This window comes from Sorex araneus, chromosome 2, assembly GCF_027595985.1.
Source record: "Sorex araneus isolate mSorAra2 chromosome 2, mSorAra2.pri, whole genome shotgun sequence".
In the NCBI taxonomy this organism is placed as follows: domain Eukaryota; kingdom Metazoa; phylum Chordata; class Mammalia; order Eulipotyphla; family Soricidae; genus Sorex; species Sorex araneus.
In genome coordinates, this window is record NC_073303.1 from 127,143,494 (window position 1) to 127,166,970 (window position 23,477).

The 23,477-nt window shown below is 58.5% G+C and overlaps 1 protein-coding gene across 4 annotated transcripts in view; it reads right to left on the bottom strand.

Moving 5' to 3' along the window:
- The window catches only part of MATN2 (matrilin 2), an 88,944-nt gene extending 66,924 nt beyond the window's left edge, over positions 1 to 22,020 (bottom strand). For all 4 annotated transcript variants that reach the window (XM_055126767.1, XM_055126766.1, XM_055126765.1 and 1 more), the window contains exons 1-2: positions 21,894 to 22,020; positions 12,377 to 12,544 (exon numbers count right to left, since the gene is read on the bottom strand). In XM_055126767.1, the coding sequence (XP_054982742.1) occupies positions 12,377 to 12,524 (148 nt within the window). In that variant the 5' untranslated portion in view covers positions 12,525 to 12,544; positions 21,894 to 22,020. The remainder of the gene's footprint in view (positions 1 to 12,376; positions 12,545 to 21,893) is intronic.
- Between the last annotated feature and the right edge of the window lie 1,457 nt (positions 22,021 to 23,477).

The window sequence follows — 23,477 nt, forward strand, 5'->3', positions numbered from 1 at the left end:
TTGTTGTTTGGTTTGGGGGCAGCACCAACTCGTGCTCAGGGTTACTCCTGGCTCTGCACTCAGAGCTCACTCCTGGCAGGCTCCAGGGCCCTCTGGGATGCCGGGGATTGAACCTGGCTGGCTGCGTGTAAGGTAAATACCTGCGGTGTTATCGCTCCAGACCCAAAACGGTGCATCTTGACTATGAACATAAACAACCCTGTCAGGTCCTCTGAGCCCCACCGGTGGCGATCCCTGAGCATAAAGCTACCGAAAGAGGAGCTGGAGAGATAATACAGAGGGGGAGGCACTTGCCTCCACACAGCCTTACCTGGGTCCCAGCCCGCCAGGGGCTCTGTCTGGGGCCGGGGGTGGAACCCAGGTAAGTAAGCCCTGAGCACCGCCAGGTGTGGCCCAACTCAAAAATCAAACTCTGAGACTTGGTAAGAGTCAGCAAATGAGCTCCGAGACTTGGCGAGATGATGGTGGCTGCAGGAAGGAACTCAAGGAAACACAGCCATGTGGAACGCTCCCCGCCAAATTCCACACTATTGTGAACACACGATAAAACTTCTTAAAGGGGGAGAAGGAATGGGGGCCGGAGCGATAGCACAGCGGGTAGGGCATTTGCCTTGCACGCGGCCGACCTGGGTTCGATCCCCGGCATCCCATATGGTCCCCCAAGCACTGCCAGGAGTAATTCTTGAGTGCAGAGCCAGGAGTAACCCCTGAGCATCGCTGGGTGTGACCCAAAAAGCAAAAAAAAAAAAAGGGGGGGGAGAAGGAAAATGCATCAAAGGCAGAGTCTGGAGAGCCTGAGGCAACATGGAGTCTGGGTAAGGCTGGGGGTGGGAGGCAATCCCCCAAGACAGAACCCAGCCCAGCTCAGAGCCAGGCACGGGTCAAAGGCCAAACCACCACACGCAGTTTCTGTGGAACGCAGAAAGCTCTCGGCCCCCTAAGCCTGGAACATCCCGCACAGACCTGCGCTGAGTCGGAGAGCGTCCGTGCCAGCTGCCCCGGCCCACGCGCCCCCCTCCTCACCCCCACATGCAGCCAGGCTGGTGGGAAGAAGCTCACACAGGCAGGTGCCAGCCACTGGGATCAGCACCCATCAAAACTAGGGGGGTGGGGGGCTGGAGCGAGAACACCACAGGGAGGGCATTTGCCTTGCACACAAAACGGAACAAAACAAATCTATGTATTTGTTTACAGAAGGGGACCAGGCGCTCCTCATGGCAGAGAACAGAACTGAAACCTTCCAGCTCTCGGGGCGGGCACCTCGAAATGTTCTCCATGTTGCGGCAGCACAGCTCGGCGAGGCTCGGGGATCCTCAGTGCTTGGGGATTCGCAATACTTGGGTATCTGCAACACTCAGGACTCCACAATACTTGGGTAACTGTGATGCCCAAATCTCTGCAATGCTCAGGTATAATAATACTCTGCAATACTCAGGGCTTTGCACTATTCAGGTATCTGCAATACTCGGGACTCCACAATACTTGGGTATCTGTGACATTCCAATTTCTGCAGTACTCAGGTACTACTACAGTACTCCGCGGTACTCGGGACTCTGCAGTGCTCAGGTACTACAGTACACTGCGGTACTCAAGGCTCTGCAGCTCTCAGCTCTCTGCAATCCTCAGGGCCTCTGAGCGCACGGGAGCTCTCCTGTGTGTCCCTCAAACATGCTGACAAGCAGCTCCCCGTCTCTCTGGGAGAAGCCCCCACCCCTCTCTTCTCTGGGAGAAGCCCCCACCCCTCTGCCCTTCGGCCCATCAAGGCAGGACTTTGGTCCCAGAACCCGTGGCCTGACCCAGTCAGGGTCGCACCGGGCCGTGCCAGCGGGGTGTCCAGCACCACCAGCCTCACGACATGCCTGGGGCCCAGGAGCAGCTTTTCGGCTGCGAAGGCGGGCACAGAGCCTGCAGCACCCACTCGCATTCTGCAAACACGACTGCCCGTAGCCTACGGCACGCAGCCTTCCCGTCCTGAGGAGTCTCCCCGCAGTCCCGTAGGTGGCCTGCATTCACACGCCACTCGGGAGGGAGGCCACACGGGGCTGAGAAGGAAGAGGTGTGAGTCTCCGTGACCCCTGTGCAAAGGGTCTTCACCTCTGGGACCCCCTGGCTCTTCTTACACAAAACGGGCACAAACACTCCTGTCCAGGACTGGAAGAACAGAAGCGAGGAACTTCTGTTCTTCTATTCTTCTTCTTGGTTTTGGGTTTGAGGTGCTCAGGGCTTACTCCTGACTGGGAGCTCAGGGATCACCCCCGGCCTATGAGGGTGGGGTTGGAACTGCATCCAGGGCAAGCGCTGTACCCTGTGTACCGCAGCAGCTGCTAGGGGAGCACTGACTGAACCCCACACCTGGCCCTCAGGCCTCAGCGGGGTGAGCGTCTGTATATTCCCCACCTGCCTCCAGAAAGGGTGACCCTCCTGCCTCCCACTTTACAGACAAGAATGATGAGCCTGGGAATGCTCAGACCCACACTGGGCCTCAGATGCAAAGAGCAGAGGAGCTGGGATCTGCACCCACCTCGTTTAGCAGCAGGTCCCAGCCCTCCCTGTCCCCTCTCCTCCCCATCCCCCCTCCCACACACACACCAACCCGGCCTGGGTCCCAAAGAGATTCTGGACTCTTATTCGTGCCAATTCCAGCAAGTTCCAGGCCAGCCGAGCTCCACGGGCCCTGGGGAGGGAGAGGCAGCGAGTCCTCGCTGGCCTGGGACCAGGACCTCAGAGTCATTGCTCCAGCCTGGCACCTGCCAAGACCTTCATCCCTGCTAAAGGCCTACTTGTATTTTTGTAAAATTGACTCAAATGCTGAAAACAGATGCCGCCTCCCCGCAGAGCTGCGGCTTGGTCACTCAGGGCCTGGCGCACGCCCATCCTCCTGCGCCAGCAGGCGGCCCCAGTGAGGGGGGTGAACAGAGCCACAAGCAGGAGGGGTGTGGGGGGGGGAGGTGGGGAGGGTGCAGAGACAACGGCCCCAGGAGCAAGGGGCAGGGACAGAGTCCAGGAAGCCCCTGGACACATCCCAGTGAAGCTCCCACCCGTGCCCACAGTTGTGCAGGAGAACAGAGACGCCTGAGCAGCCGCCTGAGCACGAGAAAGGTGCCCGTGCGTGAGCTGAGCCCCAGAGGGCGCGTGTCCCCGGGAGCAAGGAGCCTGACATCGGCCCACGAGCCGGCACACACCGAGGTTTGTCACCACCGCCGGCCGAGCAGAGACTGGGACAGCTTCCCCTGGGAGCAAACCGGGAGAGGGAGGAGAGGCCAAAGAAACGGGAGAGGCAGCACGGAGTCTGGGTAAGGCTGGGGGTGGGAGGCAATCCCCCAAGACAGAACCCAGCCCAGCTCAGAGCCAGGCACGGGTCAAAGGCCAAACCACCACACGCAGTTTCCATGGAACGCAGAAAGCTCTCGGCCCCCCTAAGCCTGGAACATCCCACACAGACCTGCACTGAGTCGGAGAGCGTCCGTGCCAGCTGCCCCGGCCCACGCGCCCCCTCCTCACCCCCACATGCGGCCAGGCTGGTGGGAAGAAGCTCACACAGGTGGGTGCCAGCCACTGAGCACCCCCTCCCCAGGCCGGCACTGGGTCCTGGTGACTGAAACAGGAGCAGAAGCAATGGACTGGAAGAGCAGAGCAGTGGCTGGAGAGATAGTACCACAGGTAAGGCACTTGCCTTGACCACAGCAACCAGGGTTCGAGCCCCAACACCCCAGTGGTGATCCCTGAGCACATCCAGATGTGGCAAAAAAAAAAAACTGGGGCTGGAGCAATAGCACAGTGGGTAGGGCGTTTGCTTTGCACGCGGCCGACCCGAGTTCGATTCCCAGCATCCCATATGGTCCCCTGAGCACTGCCAGGAGTAATTCCTGAGTGTAGAGCCAGGAGTAACCCCTGTGCATAGCCAGGTGTGACCTAAAAAGCAAAAAAAAAAAAAAAAACCTAAATAAAATTCAGTTAAGGTTGGGGACAACTAAACACTCAAAGGGGGACACTGGGAAAACAGGCATCACAGATTCAAGGCCAAGGGATTTGCCCCAAAGTGGGGAGCTACCATGATGGAAGCTTCTGGATGGCCCAAATTACTAAGGGCAGGGTACGAGGGAGCAGGGGGCATCAATATTCAGTGAAATATGGCTACACAGTGGTGAGAGTTGGTCAGTTCGACTGTCAGCTGCATCCTGCACTCGGCACACAGCCTGAACTTGCAACAGAAAACTGGGTCTTGCTATTTCCATGGCTTGGGGCCACGCCCAGTAGTGCTCAGGGACTATTCCTGGCTCAGTACTCATGAGTGGCCCCAGGAGGTGCACAGGGGTTTGTATGTGGTAGGATTCGAAGTTGTTAAGAGGACAAAGAATCTCTGGCTCCGGGCACATCTTTTTGACTCCACCGTTATTCCTGCACTAGCATATGCCTCAGAGACCTGGGCCCTACGCAAACAGGATGAGAATGCTATTTGGGTATCCCAAAGAGGAACTGAAAGAGCTATGCTTGGAGTATCACGTTTCACTCAAGTGAGAGAAGGAATCTGGAATTCTGACCTCCATCGACGATCAAGAATCAGGGACGCTGTCTCGTTTGCCAAGGCGTTGAATATCAGATGGGGGACACATAATGTGATTTTGAGACGACCACTGGACTAGAGCTGTTACCAACTGGATTCCACAGGACATCAAAAGACCCGTGGCCCCTCACCTATGAAATGGTCAGACTTCTTCGTCAAAACCCTGAACAAGCAGTTTGAGGCTCTTTGAGTTCCTGGAGCAAGCAGATACCATTAGGCTACACTAGCACATGACAGGGACGAATGGAGATGTTACTGACGCCCACTCGAGCAATTCAAAGATCAACGGGATGACAAGTGATACAAGTGATAACAAGGATTTGAGCCAAGGCTGGTGGGATGCGAGGCTTGGACCTTACAGCAGGTAAGGACATGTGGGGTATCTGGTTTCTGTGACCTAGAACCTATGTGTTTGCCAAAGACCCCATATCTCACACCTGGCACCTCTCACCTCACCTCTTGTACCTCACACCTGGCACCTTACACCTGAAGCCTGGTACCTCACACCTCACACCTGGTATCTTACACATGTGATGCCTTACACCTCAAACCTGGTCCGTCACCCTGATACTTCATACCTCACACTTGGTACCTCCACCTGATGCCCCACACCTCACACTTGATACCTCACACCTGGCACCTCACACCTGATACTTCATACCCCACACCTGTTGCCTCACACCTCACACCTGGTCTGTCACACCTGGTACTTCATACCTCATATCTGGTACCTCACACCTGAAGGAAAGGGGAGGGAGGGAAGAGGAGGGAAGGGAAAAGGAGGGGAGGGGAGGGGAGAGATGGGGTGGGGCGAGTAAGGGAGGGGAGGGGAAGGGCTGGCAAACAGGCCTTGGCGTCTGGATACCACGGTGTCCCTAACCGTCAGCTGCTGGCTGGGTTCCGTCATCCCGAGGCTGCCTCATTCGTTCCTGCAGGAGCAGCATTCCCGAAAGCTCAGGGGCGTCTCACAGCCAGACGGAAAGGAGGAAAGCACTCCTGCCACATCATACCATCTCCTCAGGAGCCGAGCGCTCAGGGACGGGCGAGGCTTGACCACGGCAGGATCCAGAACACTCCCTGGGCCGTTTGCTCTGAGCAGATGCCAAAGGGAGCGGCGCCCGGCTCGCCTGCAGAAGTTTCCAGAGGAAAAAGCTGCGCAGGGTAAAGCTCGCTGCAGAGCGCCCGCACCTCGGTCTTCCCCGCGCTCGGCCAGGAGGCTCCCGAGGAGACCAAGGCGCCTGAAGAGAGCAGAGCCCCCTCCCCACCAGCCCCGCCACCGTCCTGGTGTTCTCTCTCAAGTGGATAAACAATTCATATTTTTGTATACTGTTGGGGGGCCACAGCTAGCAGTGCTCAGGAGCTATTCCTGGCTCTGCTCAGGAGTCACTCCCAGAGGTGCTTGGGGGACTCGGTGATGCCAAACTGGAATGAGGATCAGCCACATGCAAGACAAGTGTATAATCCTGTATGACCCTTTCAGAGCCTTCTTTTTTCTTTTTTTTTTTTTTCCACACCAGCTCTGCGCAGGGCTTACTCCTGGGTCTGCACTCAGGAATCACTCCTGACAACGCACAGGAGACCATATGGGATGCGGGGGATCGAACCAGGGTCGGCCTCGTGCAAGGCAACCCCCTCCCTACCATGCTATGGCTCTGCTCCCATATTTTTTAAGTGTAGACCAAAATCAAGACCGACTCTAGGGAAGCATCTCGGCAGAAGACCTCATGCCTGGCAAACGCAGGGCCCGGCTTCAATCCCAGGCACCCAAAGAAAGCAAATAAATACAACCAGCAAGGGGCGGAGGGGGGGGACCTGAGCATGGCGGGAGGAGGGGACCTGGAATCACCAAGCCAGGGGGCTGCTGAGAGGAACTCAGAACTGGAAGGAGGAGCAGGAGGAAGAGGAGGAAGATGAAGAAGAAAAAAAGAAGGAAGAGAAAGAGGAGAAAGAAGAGGTGGAGGAGGAGGAGAAGGAAAAAAGGAAGAGAAGGAGGAAGAGATGGAAGAGGAGGAGGAAAGAAAGAACAGGAAGAGAAGGAAGAGGAGGGAGAGGAGAAGGAGGAGAAGGAGGAGAAAGAAGGTAGAGAAGGAGGAAAAAGAAGAGGAGGAGGGGCTGGAGTGATAGTCCAGTGGGGAGGGCATTTGCCTCGCACACGGCCGACCCAGGCTCGATTCCCAGCATCCCACAGGGTCCCCCAAGTACCACCAGGAGTAATTCCTGAGTGCAGAGCCAGGAGTGACCCCTGAGCATTTGCGGTGTGGCCCAAAAGGGGAAAAGAAAAAGAAGAGGAGGAGGAGAGGGTGGAGGAGAAGGAGGAGGGGGGGAGGGGAGGAAGAAGAGTGTCTGCATGCACACCCAGTGCCCCCCACCCCCTGCACCCTCTGTCCCCTGTCTGAGGCAGCCACCCGCCCTGGCTGGGCAATTGTGCTCCACCCCCCCCACCCCGCCAGGAGCACCTGCACTCGGCACAGGAGCAGCCCCAGGGCCAAGTCAGGCCAGCGTGGGGGAGAGGCCGGAAGGGGCCTGAGACAGAACCTGGAGCAGAACACCATCCTTGGTGCTGCCCCGGAGAGGGAGGGGCACAAAACCCCCAGCCGTGATCCAGAACCCAGCAGGCAGAGACCTCCAGGAGTGAAGGAGCAGCGGGAGGGTCCTGCCAGGGGCGGGGGTGGGGACCCCAAGGGCTGCATTGAAGGACAAAAGCCAGCAGGAGCAGCAGGGCCAGACTGAGGGTCCCAGAGGGGCCACCCAAAGTCAGCACCCCAGGCCCGGCACTCCCTCCCATCTGAGGCCCCAACCTGGGGCTCATGGATATGAATGACTGGGGAACAAATGTCGATACACACAATGGTGCTCTGAGGACCAGGAGATTGATCAAAGTACTGAGCATACATGAGAGGTCTGTGCTAATCCCTGGAAATGCATGAAGCATACGTGAGAGGTCTGTGCTAATCCCTGGAAATGCATGAAGCATATGTGAGAGGTCTGGGCTAATCCCTGGAACTGCATGAAGCATATGTGAGAGGCCTGGGCTTATCCCTGGAACTGCATGAAGCATATGTGAGAGGCCTGGGCTAATCCCTGGAACTGCATGAAACGTTCAAGAGGTCTGGGATAATCCCTGGAACTGCATGAAACATGTGCGAGAGGCCTGGGCTAATCCCTGGAACTGCATGAAGCATATGTGAGAGGTCTGGGATAATCCCTGGAACTGCATGAAGTATATGTGAGAGTTCTGGACTAATCCCCAGAACTGCATGGGGCACATGTGAGAGAACTGGGCTTATCTCCAGAACCCCAAAGAGCACATATGTGAGAGCTGGGCTTGATCCCCAGCACCTCAAGGTCCCCAGGCACTAAGTATTAAGCACTGGAGCCCATAGGAGGGTGGAGCCCCTGAGTGAGGCCAGGTGTGCCTCCGAGCCGGAGACAACGGACCTGCCCCCCACCCACATACAGTCCCAGAGAGGCCCAGGCCGCTACCCCGCCCTTGCCGCCCTGTCAGTGGTCCCCAGTTGGCGCTGAGCTCGCCTGGAAACTCGTCCCTCCATCCTGCCTGTCTGAGTCAGAACTTCCCACTGCACTTGGCTGTGGCGTCTGTCCCGGAGACTTTGTGACACAGGGGAAAGAAGCGAGCCCGCAACGTGCCCTCACCACCAGGCTGCCCTCACCTGCTCTGTTCTGCCAGGCGCCCAGCGCCCGGGGTTGCTATGGAAACCGGCAGGGCCCGCCCAGAGACCCACACAGCTATAGCTGCAGTGACGCGACGGGTTTCTAGGATGTTCCACAAATAGCCACTCTCCTGCCTCAGACACTGAGCGCAACAGGCAGCAGCTGCCCAGCAGCCCGCTCTGAGGGCTTCACCCCCGTACCAAGGCTGCTCTGAGGGCAGAGGCCAAGAGGCAGGTCCAGGTCACTAGCCACCTCCCCGGGGGCAGGAAATGCACTTTTTTTTTTATTAGTTTATTTTTAATTAGAGAGTCATCGTGAGGGTACAGTTACAGATCCATACATCTTTGTGCTCATGTTTCCCCCATACAAAGTTCGAGAACCCATCCCTTCACCAGTGCCCATTCTCCACCACCAGTAAACCCAACATCCCTCCCCCCCTCCCCAGTCCCGTCTCCCCCCACCCCACACTGCCACTATGGCAGGGAATTCCCTTTTGTTCTCTCTCTCTGATTAGGTGTTGTGGTTTGCAATAAAGGTGTTGAGTGGCCATTGTGTTCAGTCTCTAGTCTGTATTCGCCCGCATCACCCTTCCCCCACATGACCTCCAACCACATTTTACTTGGTGGTCCCTTCCCTGAGTTACCCAGAATGAGAGACCAGCCTCCAAGCCATGGAGACAATCTCCTGGTACTTAGGGAAATGCACGTTTTAAAGCATAAAGGGAGACATCAGGACCAGGACCAAGGCGCTTCCTGGCACGTGGCCAACCTGGGTTCAAGCCCCGGCACCATATGGGGGGCCTGAGCACAGAGCCAGAAGCAACCCCTGATCACCACCAGGCATGACCAAAGGAGAGGGCAGAGGGGAGGGGCAAAGTGCTGGCCACAGAGGCAGGCGGGACACTGGAGACACTGGTGGAGGGAGGTGGCCACTGAGAAAGGGGCTGGTGCTGGAACACTGTAGGACTGAAACACAATCATAAATATCATCGTACATCACAGTGATTCAATAAAAATAAAATAAAGGGGGCCGGAGCCATAGTACAGAGAGGAGGACATTTATCTTGCACGTGGCCCACCCAGGTTCAATCCCCAGCATCCCATAGGGTCCCCCCAGCACCAGCTGGAGTGATTCCTGAGTAAAGAGCCAGGAGTAACCCCCGAGCATTGCTGGGTGCACCTCAAGAAACCAAAGAAAAAAATTTTTTTAAAGATGTAAGGAGGGGCTGGAGCGATAGCACAGCGGGGAGGGCGTTTGTCTTGCACACAGCCAACCCAGGTTAGATTCCCAGCATCCCAGATGGCCCCCTGAGCACCGCAAGAAGTAATTCCTGAGTGCAGAGCCAGGAGTAACCCCTGAGCATCGCCGGGTGTGAGCCAAAAGCAAAAAATAATAATAAATTTTTTTAAATAATAAAGATGCAAGGAGTTGTCCCTGTCTGGGGCTGGCCCGGCCCTGCAGGCTGCCCCACGCTGCTGGGGCTGAGTCAGGGCAGGGGAAGCAGAGCCAGGAGGGAAAGCGGCACTGGGCGGTGGCCAGCTCTCGGCCCTCCAGACAATCCCGAGCACTCACTGCACAGTCTAACCTGGGCCCCCTCTCCCGGCACCCCCACCCGCCAGACGCCCCGCCCCCACCCGGCACAGAATCCCGCCTCTGCCTGTCCTCCTGGCTCTGCACCCCGCCCCGGGCGTCAGCTGCTTCTGCTCCTCTGCATCTCTCCAGACCCCTCCCCTGCATCTCGCCGCCGGCATCCCCTGTGGAGTGCTCATCACTGACCCTCGAGGGGCCATCGGCTCTCGGCCCCTTCCTGGCCCCCGGGTGCAGGGAGCAGCCAAGCGCCGAGCACTCCCAGCCCTCCCTCCTGCCCGTGTCCTGGGGAGCGCCAGCCGGGCTTCTCCGAGCTGGGAAAGCCCTTCCTGGAGGTCACGGGGAAGGAGCCAGAGCCACACCGAGTAGGGGTGTCCCGGCACTGTGTCCGCACCGGGGAAATCTTGCAGTGAAGAACTGCCACAGGGGTGCCTCAGGGGGAAGCAGAGCCGGCAGCTTCATGCACCCCTCCCCCAACCTCACAGGTGAAGCCCTAAACCTCCAACCTCAGAATGTGGCTGTGGCGAGAGCGTCCAGCAAGGTCAGGGCTGGGCCAGATCAGAGGTAGAGCACCCGGGCCCTGGGTTGCATTCCTGGCGCGCCAGCACAAAAAAGAAAAATAAATAAATAAAATTCAAGACCCATGAGGTTGTGGGAGAGAGGGCTGATCGGACAGGCCTGGAGAATGGGGGGGTCAGAGTCCACAGGAAGCCGGGCGGAGGATGCCGGAGGATGCCGGGGTTTGGGAGGGAAGGCGGGAGTCCACAGCAGACGGGGAGATGCCTGCAGCCCGCACCGGGATTGCCAGACCCTGGGGCTAGGAGAACTCAACCCTTGGTTAAAGAGGCTCTGGCAACTAACCTGCAACGTGGATCTTCTGGAATGTTCCCTGGCAAAAACACCTGCCACGTGTGTAGGTTGATCGTGGAGGCGACTCTCGATGGACCCTCCTTGTGTCCTCAGTAACTAAGAGTCATGAAGTACTTGACCGTGAACTTTTCCATGTATGTGTATACTTATTTGGGGGCTTTGGAGCCACACCTGGCAGTGTTCAGGGGCTACTCCCGGCTCTGTGCTCCGGGTTCATTCCCAGCAGTAATGGGGGTGACCATCCGCAATCAAACCCGGGCTTCAGCTCTGAGCTCTCCTGCCCCTACGCAGACATTTTTAAAGCAACGATGACCAGAGGCTAGAATGACAGGCCGCGGCCTTGCACGCGGCCGACCCAGGTTCTACCCCTACATGCTAAAGGCATGGGAGTATCACACTAAATGCACAGAAACACCATATTAAATTCACGGGAGCACCACGCTAAGTGCACATCACTGCTGCAAGCACATGTGCAAACTCCACAACTAAAATGTGTGATACACACACACACACCTCACACACACACACACCCCACGTAGACCCATAGGCGGTTCTCCCAGTGCCAGCCGCTTCACACGAGAGAGCACCTCTGTGGAGCGAGAGCTGTGAAGGAAGCCGCGTCTTCCTGCGTCCTCCTGCATGGCTGACCGCGGGGTCCCACGGCACGGACAGGGCAGTGAGCTTTGAGAGGTTCAGGAAACGGGGCCAATGCCTGCCACTCCTGGTGCAGCAGGCGTCTCTCCCTGCTTAGCACGACCTTCCCTCCCCCGGACACAACTGGCTCACTGCGTCAGGACACACCTTGCTCCCAGCATCCTACGGGCAGTGCTGGCTGCTGCCCCTGGCTCTGAGCTCAGAGATCACTCTGAGAGTGCTCGGAGCACCCTGTCCAGTGCTGGGGACGGAACCCGGGTGGGTAGGAGAGGCCAACGCCCCCTGAAAGAGCCACTGCCGCTCCGCTTGGGAAAGCCAGGCTCCGTGTGGTGCCATGAGTTTACAGCCTGCTAAGAAAAGCACACCAGACCCCAGGGCCATGGACCGAACTGTGCGGTCGTCTAACCACAGAGACCAAGGATGAGGCAAGTAAAGGTCAGAGGGTGACGCCTGTTTCCCTGCTGTGCCCTCCGCGTGCTGGCGCGAGGCCGTGAGAATGCCCTGGCACGGGGCACCCGGGCACACAGGCAGGAGGGCACAGAGCTTAGAAACCTCTCCTGGAGGGCAATCAGGACAGACATGCAGACACATACCCAATGCACACCCATTCACACACACACACACACACACGCACCACGTAGACCCACGGACAGTTCTCCCCGAGCAGCCCTTGGCCCTCCCAGGCCCACGGGACTCTCCATTAGCCCGAGTGACGAGTCTCTCGGACTTGCAGACCCTCAGCGCTGAGCAGCTCATGTGCGCGTGTTCCAGTGTGCGAGAGAAACCTTGAACCCGCTGCCCCGTCTCTGTATGTCTGTCCTGGCGGCTGAGCTCAGGCCTGTGGCCACTTACACCCACCCCTGTGCTGAGGCTCACAAAGTTCCCCACTGCCAAGCCCACTGCCCCGTCCCCGTCTCCCAGACTGTGGCCAGTGGGCACCAGGACCCCTGAGACTGTCCCGACAGGGGAAGGAGCCCAGGGGAGCAAGGTACCGCAGGAGACGCCCTCCCGGCCCGGCCGGTCACTCACCCAGGAGGCCCTGCTGCGGGTGGGTCCGAGCCGGCCTGGTCCTGGCTCGCAGGCTTGACCTGGCGGGCGGTGGCTGGCGCTCGCGGGCCTGCACGGGCAGCAGTAACAGCAGCAGCAGCACCAGGCCCCCCGGGGGCTCCATCTTCATCCAGACACAGCGGGGCTAGGCTGGGCAGACAGACAGACGGACGGGGTGAGGCTCCGGTCCTCTCCTGGGGCAGCCCCGTGCCCCCGCTGCCCCCACCACCCCCACCGCCCCCGCATCCCCACAGCCTCACTGCCCCCTCGGGCCCCGCCCCCACGCCCCCACTGGGAAGGGTCTGGCTGGCAGGCCTGGAGGACCCCTCGGAAACTCGGAAGGGGGGGCGCATAGCTGGGATTCTTTGTGACTTGCTCACAGGGAGCCGAGTGGAGAGGCTGGGAGGGGGGTCTCCCGTTCCCCTCAGTGAAGGTCCCCGGGCAGGGAAGCCTCCGAGCTGCAGAGGGGGCGAGGGGATCTGCGGGCTCCACATAACAATGTCCCTTCTGTCTCCTAATACTGGCTGGCCCCGATGCACACACGCACATGCACACACACTCACGCACTCACACATGCGCACGCGCACATGCACATGCACACCTGCACACGCACACGCACAGATGGATGTCACACACAGTTCCTCCAAGGATGCAGGACAGCCACCCCTCTCTGCCTCCCCGCCCTTCCCCACCCTCCCCTTCCCTCCTCCCACCCCCTCAGCCTCCCTCCCCATTCCTATCCTCTCTCCTCCCAGCCTCCCTCCTCCCAATCTCCCCCCTCCCAGCCTCCCTCCTCCCAATCTCCTCCCTCCCAGCCTCCCTCCTCCCAATCTCTTCCTCCCATCCCTCCTCCCAATCTCCCCCCTCCCAGCCTCCCTCCTCCCAATCTCCTCCCTCCCAGCCTCCCTACTCCCAATCTCTTCCTCCCATCCCTCCTCCCAATCTCCTCCCTCCCAGCCTCCCTACTCCCAATCTCTTCCTCCCATCCCTCCTCCCAATCTCCTCCCTCCCAGCCTCCCTTCGCCCTGTCTCCCTCCTCCCAGCCTCCCTCCTCTCATTCTCCCTCCTCCCAGCCTCCCGCCTCCCCGGCCATCTGGTGAGAGGCAGCCGGGCGCTGAGGTGCACGGCCGGACCAGCCTGTGCTCAGTCGCCCTGAGCCCTGCTACATGTGGCCTGACCGGCTCTTGGCCCTCCCAGGCCCATGGGACTCTCCATTAGCCTGAGTGACCGAGCACAGGTGGCTCCAATGTCCAGGAGTCCTGGCACCTTCGGGCAGTGGGGACGAGCCCCGGCGCAGAGGAGCCGGCAGCCGCACCCCGCCTGGCATGCGCCAGGCCTGGGTTCCATCCACAGCACCAAAAAAAATTTTTTTCTAATGTAAAAAAATTTTAACTCTTGGGCTGGGGAGAAGCTCAGGGGGCTGGACTGTGCGCTGAGCCCGCAGGAGCCCGGGGCCAGCCCCCCACACCTCGTGGTCCCCAGGCGGCCCCCCGGTGCCAAGGGCCCGAGAAATCCAAAGGAAAACAGGACGAAAGTCGCCGAGGAACACGATGCAGCCGAGAGGGCACCAATGCTGGGAGCCACGCCCAGGGCGAGGCGGGCACAGCCTCCCATCCTCCCACTTCCCGGAGGGGCCCAGTCAACCAGGGATCAGAAGACCCCGAGGGCCGTGATCCCAGCATTCCCAGGTTGGCACCTTCCGGGGGTGAAAAAGGGGCCCTGCTGGCCGGGCCGAGCCTCCAGCGCTGGGCAGCTTCGCCTCTGGCCTCGGCACTGACCAGCCGCCTGCCAAGGGAGGGGCAGGAGAGGAGGCAGATTCCAGGCGGAGAAGCGCCTCCTGCACAGTGCTCATGCCAGCCCGGCCGAGCAGAGCAGACCCACGCACACCTGCCTGCAGAGATCAACTGACACGGAGAAACAGGCTCAGATAAGTTCAGCGGTGAGAGCAATGTCACACAGGTGTAGGCTGGGGCTTGGACCCAGGGAAGCCACCAGTTTACCAATAGATTCACCAAGAAGCAGAGACCCCAGTTAGCTGGAAGTCAAACCCCTCCAAAGGCCACATGGGGTTTAACTGTTCCAACAGGAAATAGACAGGCACCACTCGGAAACGGACACACACATACACACACACACACACACACACACACACACACACCCTGAAGCATCATAGACCGTTTGCTCTGCAGATTGCCTATACGATTTGGCCGAGAGATGGACGGACCTGGCCTGTCAGCCCCCAAAGTCACACAGATTCTCACACTGGCCGGACAGAGCAAGCTCACTACTGAGAATACTGAGTATTTACCGACTCCGTGGCCACCAGGCCCTGGCCAGGTGGAACTCCTCAGAGTAACTGCAAGAAGGTGAGAGCTGGGTGGAGCAACAGCACAGCGGGGAGGGCATTTGCCTGGCAAGAGGCCGACCCGGGTTCTATCCCCAGCATCCCATATGGTCCCCTAAGCACCGCCAGGAGTAATTCCTGAGTGCAGAGCCAGGAGTAACCCCTGAGCATCGCCGAGTGTGATCCAAAAAGTAAAAAAATAAAAATAGAAGAAGGCAGGAGCTGGTCTAAGATTGGGTGACGGACTGGGGTGAAAAGTCAGACAGGTACATCAAGATCCACTGGGGCCGAAGCGACAGCACAGTGGGGAGGGTGTTTGCTCAGGGGACCATTTAGGATGTTAGGGATTCAACCGAGGTCATCTGCACACAAGACAAATGCCCTACCCATTGTACTATCTCTTTGGCCCCCAACTATGATCATTTCTTATGACGATCATCATTCATATAAAGGATTCATGGCTAACTGGGGACCACACCCCATGGTTCTCAGGAGTTACTCCAGGCATGCCCGGGGGTTATTCCAGCAGTGTTCGGGTGGGTCATATGGTGCTGGAGTTTAAGCCCCTGACTGTCACCTGCAAAGCATGAACTCAGCCCATTGAGCATCTCTCTGGTCCCTCATGGACAATTTTGTCAGACCACACCAAATTTAATGCAGCTTAAATTCACTTTCATGCTTACTTACTAATGACTATTGTTATAACAAAGAACTCCTTTTTTTTTTTTTTGGTTTTTGGGTCACACCCGGCTATGCACAGGGGTTCCTCCTGGTTTTGCACTCAGGAATTACCCCTGGCGGTGCTCAGGGGACCCTATGGGATGCTGGGAATCGAACCCAGGTCGGCTGCGTGCAAGGCAAACGCCCTACCCGCTGTGCTATCGCTCCAGCCCCTGAACTCCATCATTTTTAAATGCATACATGATTACCGCTGAAGAGAGAACACAGCATGGAGGGTGCTTGCCTTGCACATGGCCAATCCATGTTCAATCTCGGGTGCCACCAAGGGTCCCCAAGCCCCACCAGGAGTGATCCCTGAGCACAGAGTCAGGAGCAAACCCTGAGTATCACTGCATATGACCCAAAAAACAATGTTTTTTTTTAAATAAAAATACAGGGGGCTGGAGCGATAGCACAGTGGGTAGGGTGTTTGCCTTGCACGTGGCCGACCCGGGTTCGATTCCCAGCATCCCATAGGGTCCCCTGAGCACCGCCAGGGGTAATTCCTGAGTGCAGAGCCAGGAGTAACCCTTATACATCCCCAGGTGTGGCCCAAAAAGCAAAATAAATAAAATAAATAAAAATACAGAGACCAGAGAGAGAGTATAGTAGGGAGGGCACTCGCCTTGCATCTAGCCAACCCGGGTTCCATTCCCAGCATCCCACCTGGTCTCTGGAGCACTGAGAATAATTCCTGAATGTAGAGCCAGGAGTTACCCCTGAACACCACGGGGTGTGCCCCCTCCCCAAAAAAGCTGCATAAGTATTTGAATGTATTAAAACTTTTCCTTTTTCTAACAATGGCAAGACGGGTCACAGACTGGCAGAAAATATTTGCAAAGCATCTAAATTGCACATGACAGACTACATAGATTTGTACAGGAGACAAACCGTCGCTCGGAATGTAGAGACGACAGAACAGCCCGTCCCAGAATAATTACGAACCAGTGAGAAGATGTTCTTCCTTGTTAGGAAGAAAGCACATAAAAGCCCCCGAGAATTCTATTGGTGAGTCGCTACGGGAGGGTCACCTTGGCATGCAGGAGTCCCTGCTTCAGTCCCGGCCATCCCACAGGGCTCTGCACACCACCAGGAGCCACCCACAAGGACAGAGCCCAGGGCAGCCTCCAGGCAGTACCTGGCACAGCCCCCAAGCAAACAACACAGGATTGGCTGGGAGATGGGAGATGGTTCAGGACCCAGAGCACAGGCTTTGCATGTGGGACACTCAGTTGGATCCCCAGCACCTCAGGGTACCCCATCCAGCACCACTGCAAGTAGCTTCTGAGCACTGAACTGGGAGTAGCCCTTGAGCTCCTACAGATGTGCCTCCCACGAAAAGAAAGCCACAAGGACATTCCATGAAGAACCCACCGGAAGAGCCAGAATTTAAAAGCTTGTGTTTGGGGGCCAGAGGGATAGTACAGCAGGTAGGGCACTTGCCTCACGCACGGCCAGCCCAGGTTCGATTCCTGTCACCCCATCTAGTCCCCCAAATCCTACTAGGAGTGATCCCTAAGCACAGAGCCAGGAGTAAGCCCTGAGCACTGCTGGGTGTGACCCTCCCCCCCCAAAAAAAAATCTTGTAGAGGTGGGAGGAAAACTGGGACATTGGTGCCGGGAAATTGCACTGGTGGACGGATGGGTGATGGAACACTGTATGGCTGAAACACAGTCATGAGCAGTGTTGTAATGCTCTATCTCTCGATGATTCAGTAAAAAAAAAAAAAAAAAAAAAAATTATGGGACCAGAGAGCTGGGGTTCAAGGCGCTTGCCTTGCATGCTGCTGCCCCACTTCCATCCCACATGACATTCGGGCCCCCCCCCTAAGCACAGCCAGCGTCACTCCTGAACACAGGAGTAAACACATGTTGGAGTGTGACTCAACGCCCTCCCTCCAAAAAAAATCTATATAGGGGCTGGAGCAATAGCACAGCGGGTAGGGCGTTTGCCTTGTACGCGGCCAACCCAAGTTCGATTCCCAGCATCCCATATGGTCCCCTAGCATCACCGGGAGTAATTCCTGAGTGCAGAGCCAGGAGTAACCCCTGTGCATCACCAGGTGAACCCAAAAAGAAAAAAATCTATATAACTGAATATTGGCCCAAATGTGGAAAAAATGGAATCCTCATACTTTGCTGCTCAGAGTGCAAGAGGCAGGGCTGGAAAGACAGGGTGGGGAAGGCATTTGCCTTGCACATGGCTAACCCAGGTTCGACCCCCGGCATCCCACAGTGTCCCCCAAGCACCAATTACCAGGAGTAATTCCTGAGTAGTGCAGAGCCAGGAGTAACCCCTGAGCATCACTGGGTGTGACCCAAGAAGAAAAGAAAAGGAAAAAGAAAAAGAAAAAGAAACCAAAGGCAAGGGGCGCGGGGAGTTTGGAGAGCACTGGAGCAGAATCACCTGCACACCTGCCTGAGGACGGGGCCGCGAGACAGCGCTGCCCACCCTAGCACTGGAAGTTCTGCATCCTGAGACGCTCCTCAGTGCTGCAGCTCGCCCAGAAGACACGGAAGCCCGCCCCATGAAGGCGCCTTCGCGACGCTCGCAGACGCCTGTTCATAAAAGCCAAGTGCTGGCAACAGGCCGACTTCACCTACTGCCGAACAGAAGAATAGACTGTGCCCGTCTGGGCGCTGGAACATTACCCGGCAATTAAGGGAATGATGTGCTGGGCGGCTCTCAAAAGGATGACGTGGCATGAAAGCAGCTGGGCATGCATCATGCCACCCCCCGTCTGCAGCCCCCAGCACGGGGCCCAGGGCAGAGTGCCAGGGCCAGGGTGGGCGGCAGGGGAGACCCGGGACTGGGGCACCAGGGCTTTCCAGAGGCAGAGAGATGGTTCCATTCTGACTGCAGTGGCGGCTACGTGAGCCATCGAGCCATCGAGTCAAGGCCAGAGAGGACAGCAGGCAGGACTCGTTTGTGCAGCCCTCTGACCCGGGTTCAACCTCAGCCACCCCACAGGGTCCCCTGAGCACCGCCAGGAGTGATCCCGAGCACAGAGCCAGGAGTCAGCCCTGAGCACCGTCGGGTGCGGCACTCCAACAAACAAAACCTCACCCAATTATACTTGGGTCTCCCTCACAGCACGAGCGCGCGCACGCGCACACACACACACACACACACACACACACACACGGCACTGTGCTGCTCGGGCAGCTGACACCGGCCCTGGTGCTTGTTTTTGCTGGTGGCCCCGGATGGCCATCGTGGAAATCACAGATTTCCTTCCCTGAGCTAGCGCCGGCCCGAAGACAAGTCTCATGAAAGTACAAGGCGGTACCAGGGATTTTTTTTTTTTTAAAGTTAGGGGATTCCAAGTGCATTAAAATGATGGAAACTGTGACCAGGTTAAGCATCCTGCTGACCTGCTCCAAACCCTGACACCATGTATGGTCCCTAGACACTGCCAGGAACAGCCTCTGAGCACCACCTCTAAATAAAAAAGAAGGAAGAAAAAAGACCAAAGGAATGGGAGAAAGTGGGCACCCACAAAATATGTGTGACAATAGTCAGATCAGACAAAAATGATTTGGGTGTTTGTTTTGGGGTCACACCTGGCAGTGTTCAGAGCCACTTACTATGGCTCTGTGCTCAGGGATCACTCTCAGTGGTGCTCATGAGACCGTCCATGGTGCCAGGGATGGAACCAGGGTCAGCTAACTGCAAGGCAAATCCCTCAACCCCTGTACTCTCTCCCTGGCACCAAGAATAATTTTTTTAAAGCAATTGAGAAGAAGCTCTGTGGGGCTGGAGCAATAGCACAGCAGGTAGGGCGTTTGCCTTGCACACGGCCAACCTGGGTTCAATCCCCAGCATCTCATATGGTTCCCCGAGCACCGCCAGGGGTAATTCCTGAGTGCAGAGCCAGGAGTAATCCCTGTGCATCGCCAGGTGTGACCCAAAATGCAAAAAGAAAAGAGAAGAGAAGAAAAGAAAAAAGAAAAGAGAAGAGAAGAGAAGAAAAGAAAAGAAAAGAAAAGAAAAGAAAAGAAAAGAAAAGAAAAGAAAAGAAAAAAGAAGAGAAGAGAAGAGAAGAGAAGAGAAGAGAAGAGAAGAGAAGAGAAGAGAAGAGAAGAGAAGAGAAGAGAAGAGAAGAGAAAAGAAAATTAAAGAAAAGAAAAGAAGCTCTGTGCAGGCAGCCCAGATGAATGACGCTTTCTGGTCTGGCTTGTAGACCAGCTGGGATGCAGTTTGAGAAACACTCTGTGGGCAGGTGGAATGCAGACATGACCCCATCCACACACATTCCACGGGGCACTGGAGTGCGGGAAGAGCCGCCTTTTAAATCACAATGTGGACTTGTGTGGCACCGTTATTTCCCCTTCCAGGGGGACAATGAGCCTTTTGACTTTGCCAAGGGGGTGCGAGGAAGGAGACTGAGCCCCTGCCACATTATGGTTCTCCAGAAGAGAGAAGAGCCCACTCATGAATGAAAGGGCGGGGGCGGGGGTCAGCCAGGACCTCTGGGGACCTCTTGGGCCTTCGAAGAATTGAGCGGCGGGCCATGGAAGCAGCGTGCCTCAGCCCAGCTCACAAGAAGCGCTGGGTCTGCTCATCCCCTCCCTGCTCCTGGTGCCTCCCGCCCTCAGTTACCCGCAGTTACCCCCAAGAGCCCACAAAGCAGGGGGCGCTGGGCTCGGACACACTGCAGACCCGCACCATCCCTGCCCACTGGGCTCGGACACACAGCAGACCCGCACCATCCCTGCCCACTGGGCTGGGACACACGGCAGACCCGCACCATCCCAGTCCGCTTCCCCAGCCTGGCACTGCCCCACCCCACCCTCTGCAGCCTGCAGGGAGGGCCTGAGCCCAGACCCCGGACTGTCTCCACCCCTTCCTCCCCCTCCGGATGCCCCCTGCCCTATCTCAAGCCTCTGCTTCTCTCTTTTTTCTTTTTTGGGTCACACCCAGGGATACACAGGGGTCACTCCTGTCTCTGCATTCAGGAATTACCCCTGGCGATGCTCAGAAGACCATATGGGATGCTGGGAATCGAACCCGGGTCAGCCGCATGCAAGGCAAACGCCCTACCCGCTGTGCTATCTCTCCAGCCCCAACCCTCCGCTTCTCTTTCAAAGCTAATTGCAACTTCTTTCTAGAAGCCCCCGTGGTCTCCTTACTCCTTCTCTTTTCAAACACAGTCATGTCCTTTTTTCTGGAAATCCAGATGCCCAACGCTGGGTCCAGATGGGAGGGGACACTGGAGAGCTGAGGGGCTGCGGCAGGAGGGAGCCTCTAGAAGGGGAGTCTCGGAGCCAGACTCGGGTCCTAGGGAGAGACACGCACCCCAGGAGGGTGGGGACTGTCTTCAACTTGCCCACCTAAACGTCTGAGCAGAGGGGGCCCAGAGAGCTGCAGACATCCACACTCTCCACGCCTGGAGTCTCACCCCACTCCCTTCACTCACACCCCTGTACCCCTATCCCAGCCCCGGACACCCACCCAATCAACACAGGCAGGGTTGGGACTCGGGTGCAAAGCCCCAGGTAGAGATGAGGCTTGTCAGCCGCCAGCCCGGCCCCCAGAGCCCCTCATCAAACTGGGAAGGAAAGGACCCACGACTCTGCTTTCCTTCTTTTGGGGGGCCTGGGGGCACTCAGCCAGTGCTCAGGACTTAGTCCTGACTTTTCACTTGGGGATCACTCCTGGCAGTGCTAGGGACCAGATTGGGATGCCAGGGGACCCAACCCGCGTCAGCTGCATGCGAGGTAAGAGTCCTACCCTCTGAACTATCTCTCTGACCGCCACCCAGGCTATTTGTTTCCTTTCACCGGTTTGGGGGCACACCCGGCAGTGCTCAGGGCTTCCTTCTGGCTCTGCGCTCAGGGATCACTCCTGGGGTGCCACGGAATGATCCTCCTCCCCGCTGTACCATCGCCCCGGCCCCTGACGGCAGTTGCGCGGCTCACTCCTCACAGCCCTCCCTGCCTTTCATCATCGCCCCCCCCCCCCACCCCCGGACAGAAGTGGAAACTGAGGCACGGACAGAAGAGGCCGCGCCTGTCCCTCGCGCGCCCCCTGCCGGACAGGCCCCTCCGCATCCGCGGCCCCGCGCGCCCGCATGCAGGACAATTTGGCAACTTGGCTCGGGGAGTTAGTGCCCCCGAGGTGCCCCCAAGCCCGTCCCGGCGGCCGGTTCCTGGAGACGTGGCCGAGAGCAGCTGCCTGGGGGCGTCCGGTCCGCAGTCGGGCCGCGCGCGCTGCTGCGTCCTGCCCCGCGGGGAGCCCGGGCGCGGGTCTGGGGGCGCCGGCGAGGGGCCAAGGGCGCGAACGGGGCGCCCAGCCTGCCCGGGAGGGGGTGTCCGCGCCCCGGAGAGCCGCTCGGGTCCCCCCGCCGCGGGCCCCGCTGTCCTGGCCTGGAGGGGCGCGCGGGGGTCCCGCTGTCCCGGGGGGGCGCTCGGCGCTCGGGGGGCCCCGCTCACCTGCAGCGGCCGCGGCGCGCGCGGGGAGGCGGGTCCGGGGGCGCCGCCGCGGGGTACTGCCGGGGGGAGCCGGAGCCGCGGCCGCCGCGTCCCCTCCCCGAGCGCTGCCCGGGCTGGCGGCTGCTGCGCGGCTCGGGGCCAGCGGGCGGCGGGGGCGGCGCCGCGGCGGGCCGGGCGGGGCGCGGGGCGGGGGTCCGCGGCTGCGGCCCGGGGGCGGCGGGAGGCTGGGGGGCGTCCCTTAGGGGAACCGAGAGGCGCAAGGGGGGTGACCGGAGAGGTGGGGGGAGGGAGACCGGGCATGTGCGTCTGGGAGGGGGGGGGTCCCCTTGGGGGACTGGAAAGGCGCAGGAGGTGACCGGGCATGTGGAGGGAGTGTCAGACCCCTTAGAGATTGGAGAGATGCAGAGCACTGTTCCCTGAGATGGGGGTTCGGAGCCCGGAGGGCTGACTCCAGGTGGTCTCTTCCCTTTGAAAATGAGGGCGGCCAGGAAGGCCTTGGGGGACCTCGGGGAGCCCCTGCCCCAGTACCCAGCCCAGGGAGAATCCGTCGGAGTTGGAACCAAGCCCAGGGGCCTTGGCCAGGAGAGAGAATGTGTGTAGGCAAGAGATGAGCCGCGGGGGCCATGGAGATAGTACATTGGGAGGGCTTTTTAATTGCGCGTGGCTGACCTGGGTTCGATCCCCGGCATCCCAGCTGGTCCCTCCGTGCACAGCCAGGAGTAATTCCTGAGTGCAGAGCCAGGAGTAACCCCTGAGCATCGCTGGGTGTGACCCAAAAGGCCAAAAACCAATAAGAGATGAGCTGCTGCTGAGGTCCTAGGGCCCGAGCTGGGTGCTGGTCTTCAGGGGGGCATCATTCATGCTGAGTGAAAAAAGGACAAGTTTTCACAAGAGCCCGGGTCACCGCAAAGTGCCAATGACAATTAACAGGAGCAGGAGCCAGCAGGAGGCGAAGGAAACCGCTTCCGACCCTGAAGGGACAAGAAAGTCGGGTTCAGACAGGACCAGAAATGGCGGGCGGCCACAGGCAGCTTTGGGTTGTGGGGAGACAGGGCCGCCAAGGAGGATGCAGATGACCCAGCTGGGCAGTGGCAGAAAGGCCGAGGCCCCCCAGACCCTGCACCCAGCTCTCCTGCCCTGCCCAGCCCAGCAGGGAGAGTGGGCTTGGACCCCAGCTGAGCTAATGATGATTCCAAACGGGCACCTCCAGCCACTAAGCGGCTACACCCAGCTCAGGTTTTAACAAGCTCCAGGGCGAGGCAGGCCGACCAATGGGCTTTACACCTGGGCCGTGCCAGTCTGACTGCCCGAGTCCTCCCAGCCAAGCCTCTTGGATGGCAAACTGGATTCAGCCTAGACACACCACCTACAATGCCATGCCTGAGGCTCGCCCTGGGCCTGGCTGACCAGGTAACACCCCCAGCCCGAAGGAGAGGAGTTGACATCCCCACGTCCGCAGCGGGGGTCCTCAGTGGTGGGCCCAGCCAGGAAGCCTCTTGGGGGAACGTCTGGCCTCCGACGCCCTGGGTCCCGCAGCGAGAATTCTTCCTGACTCGGCCCAGCCAACATCCCTCCGGAGCTGGG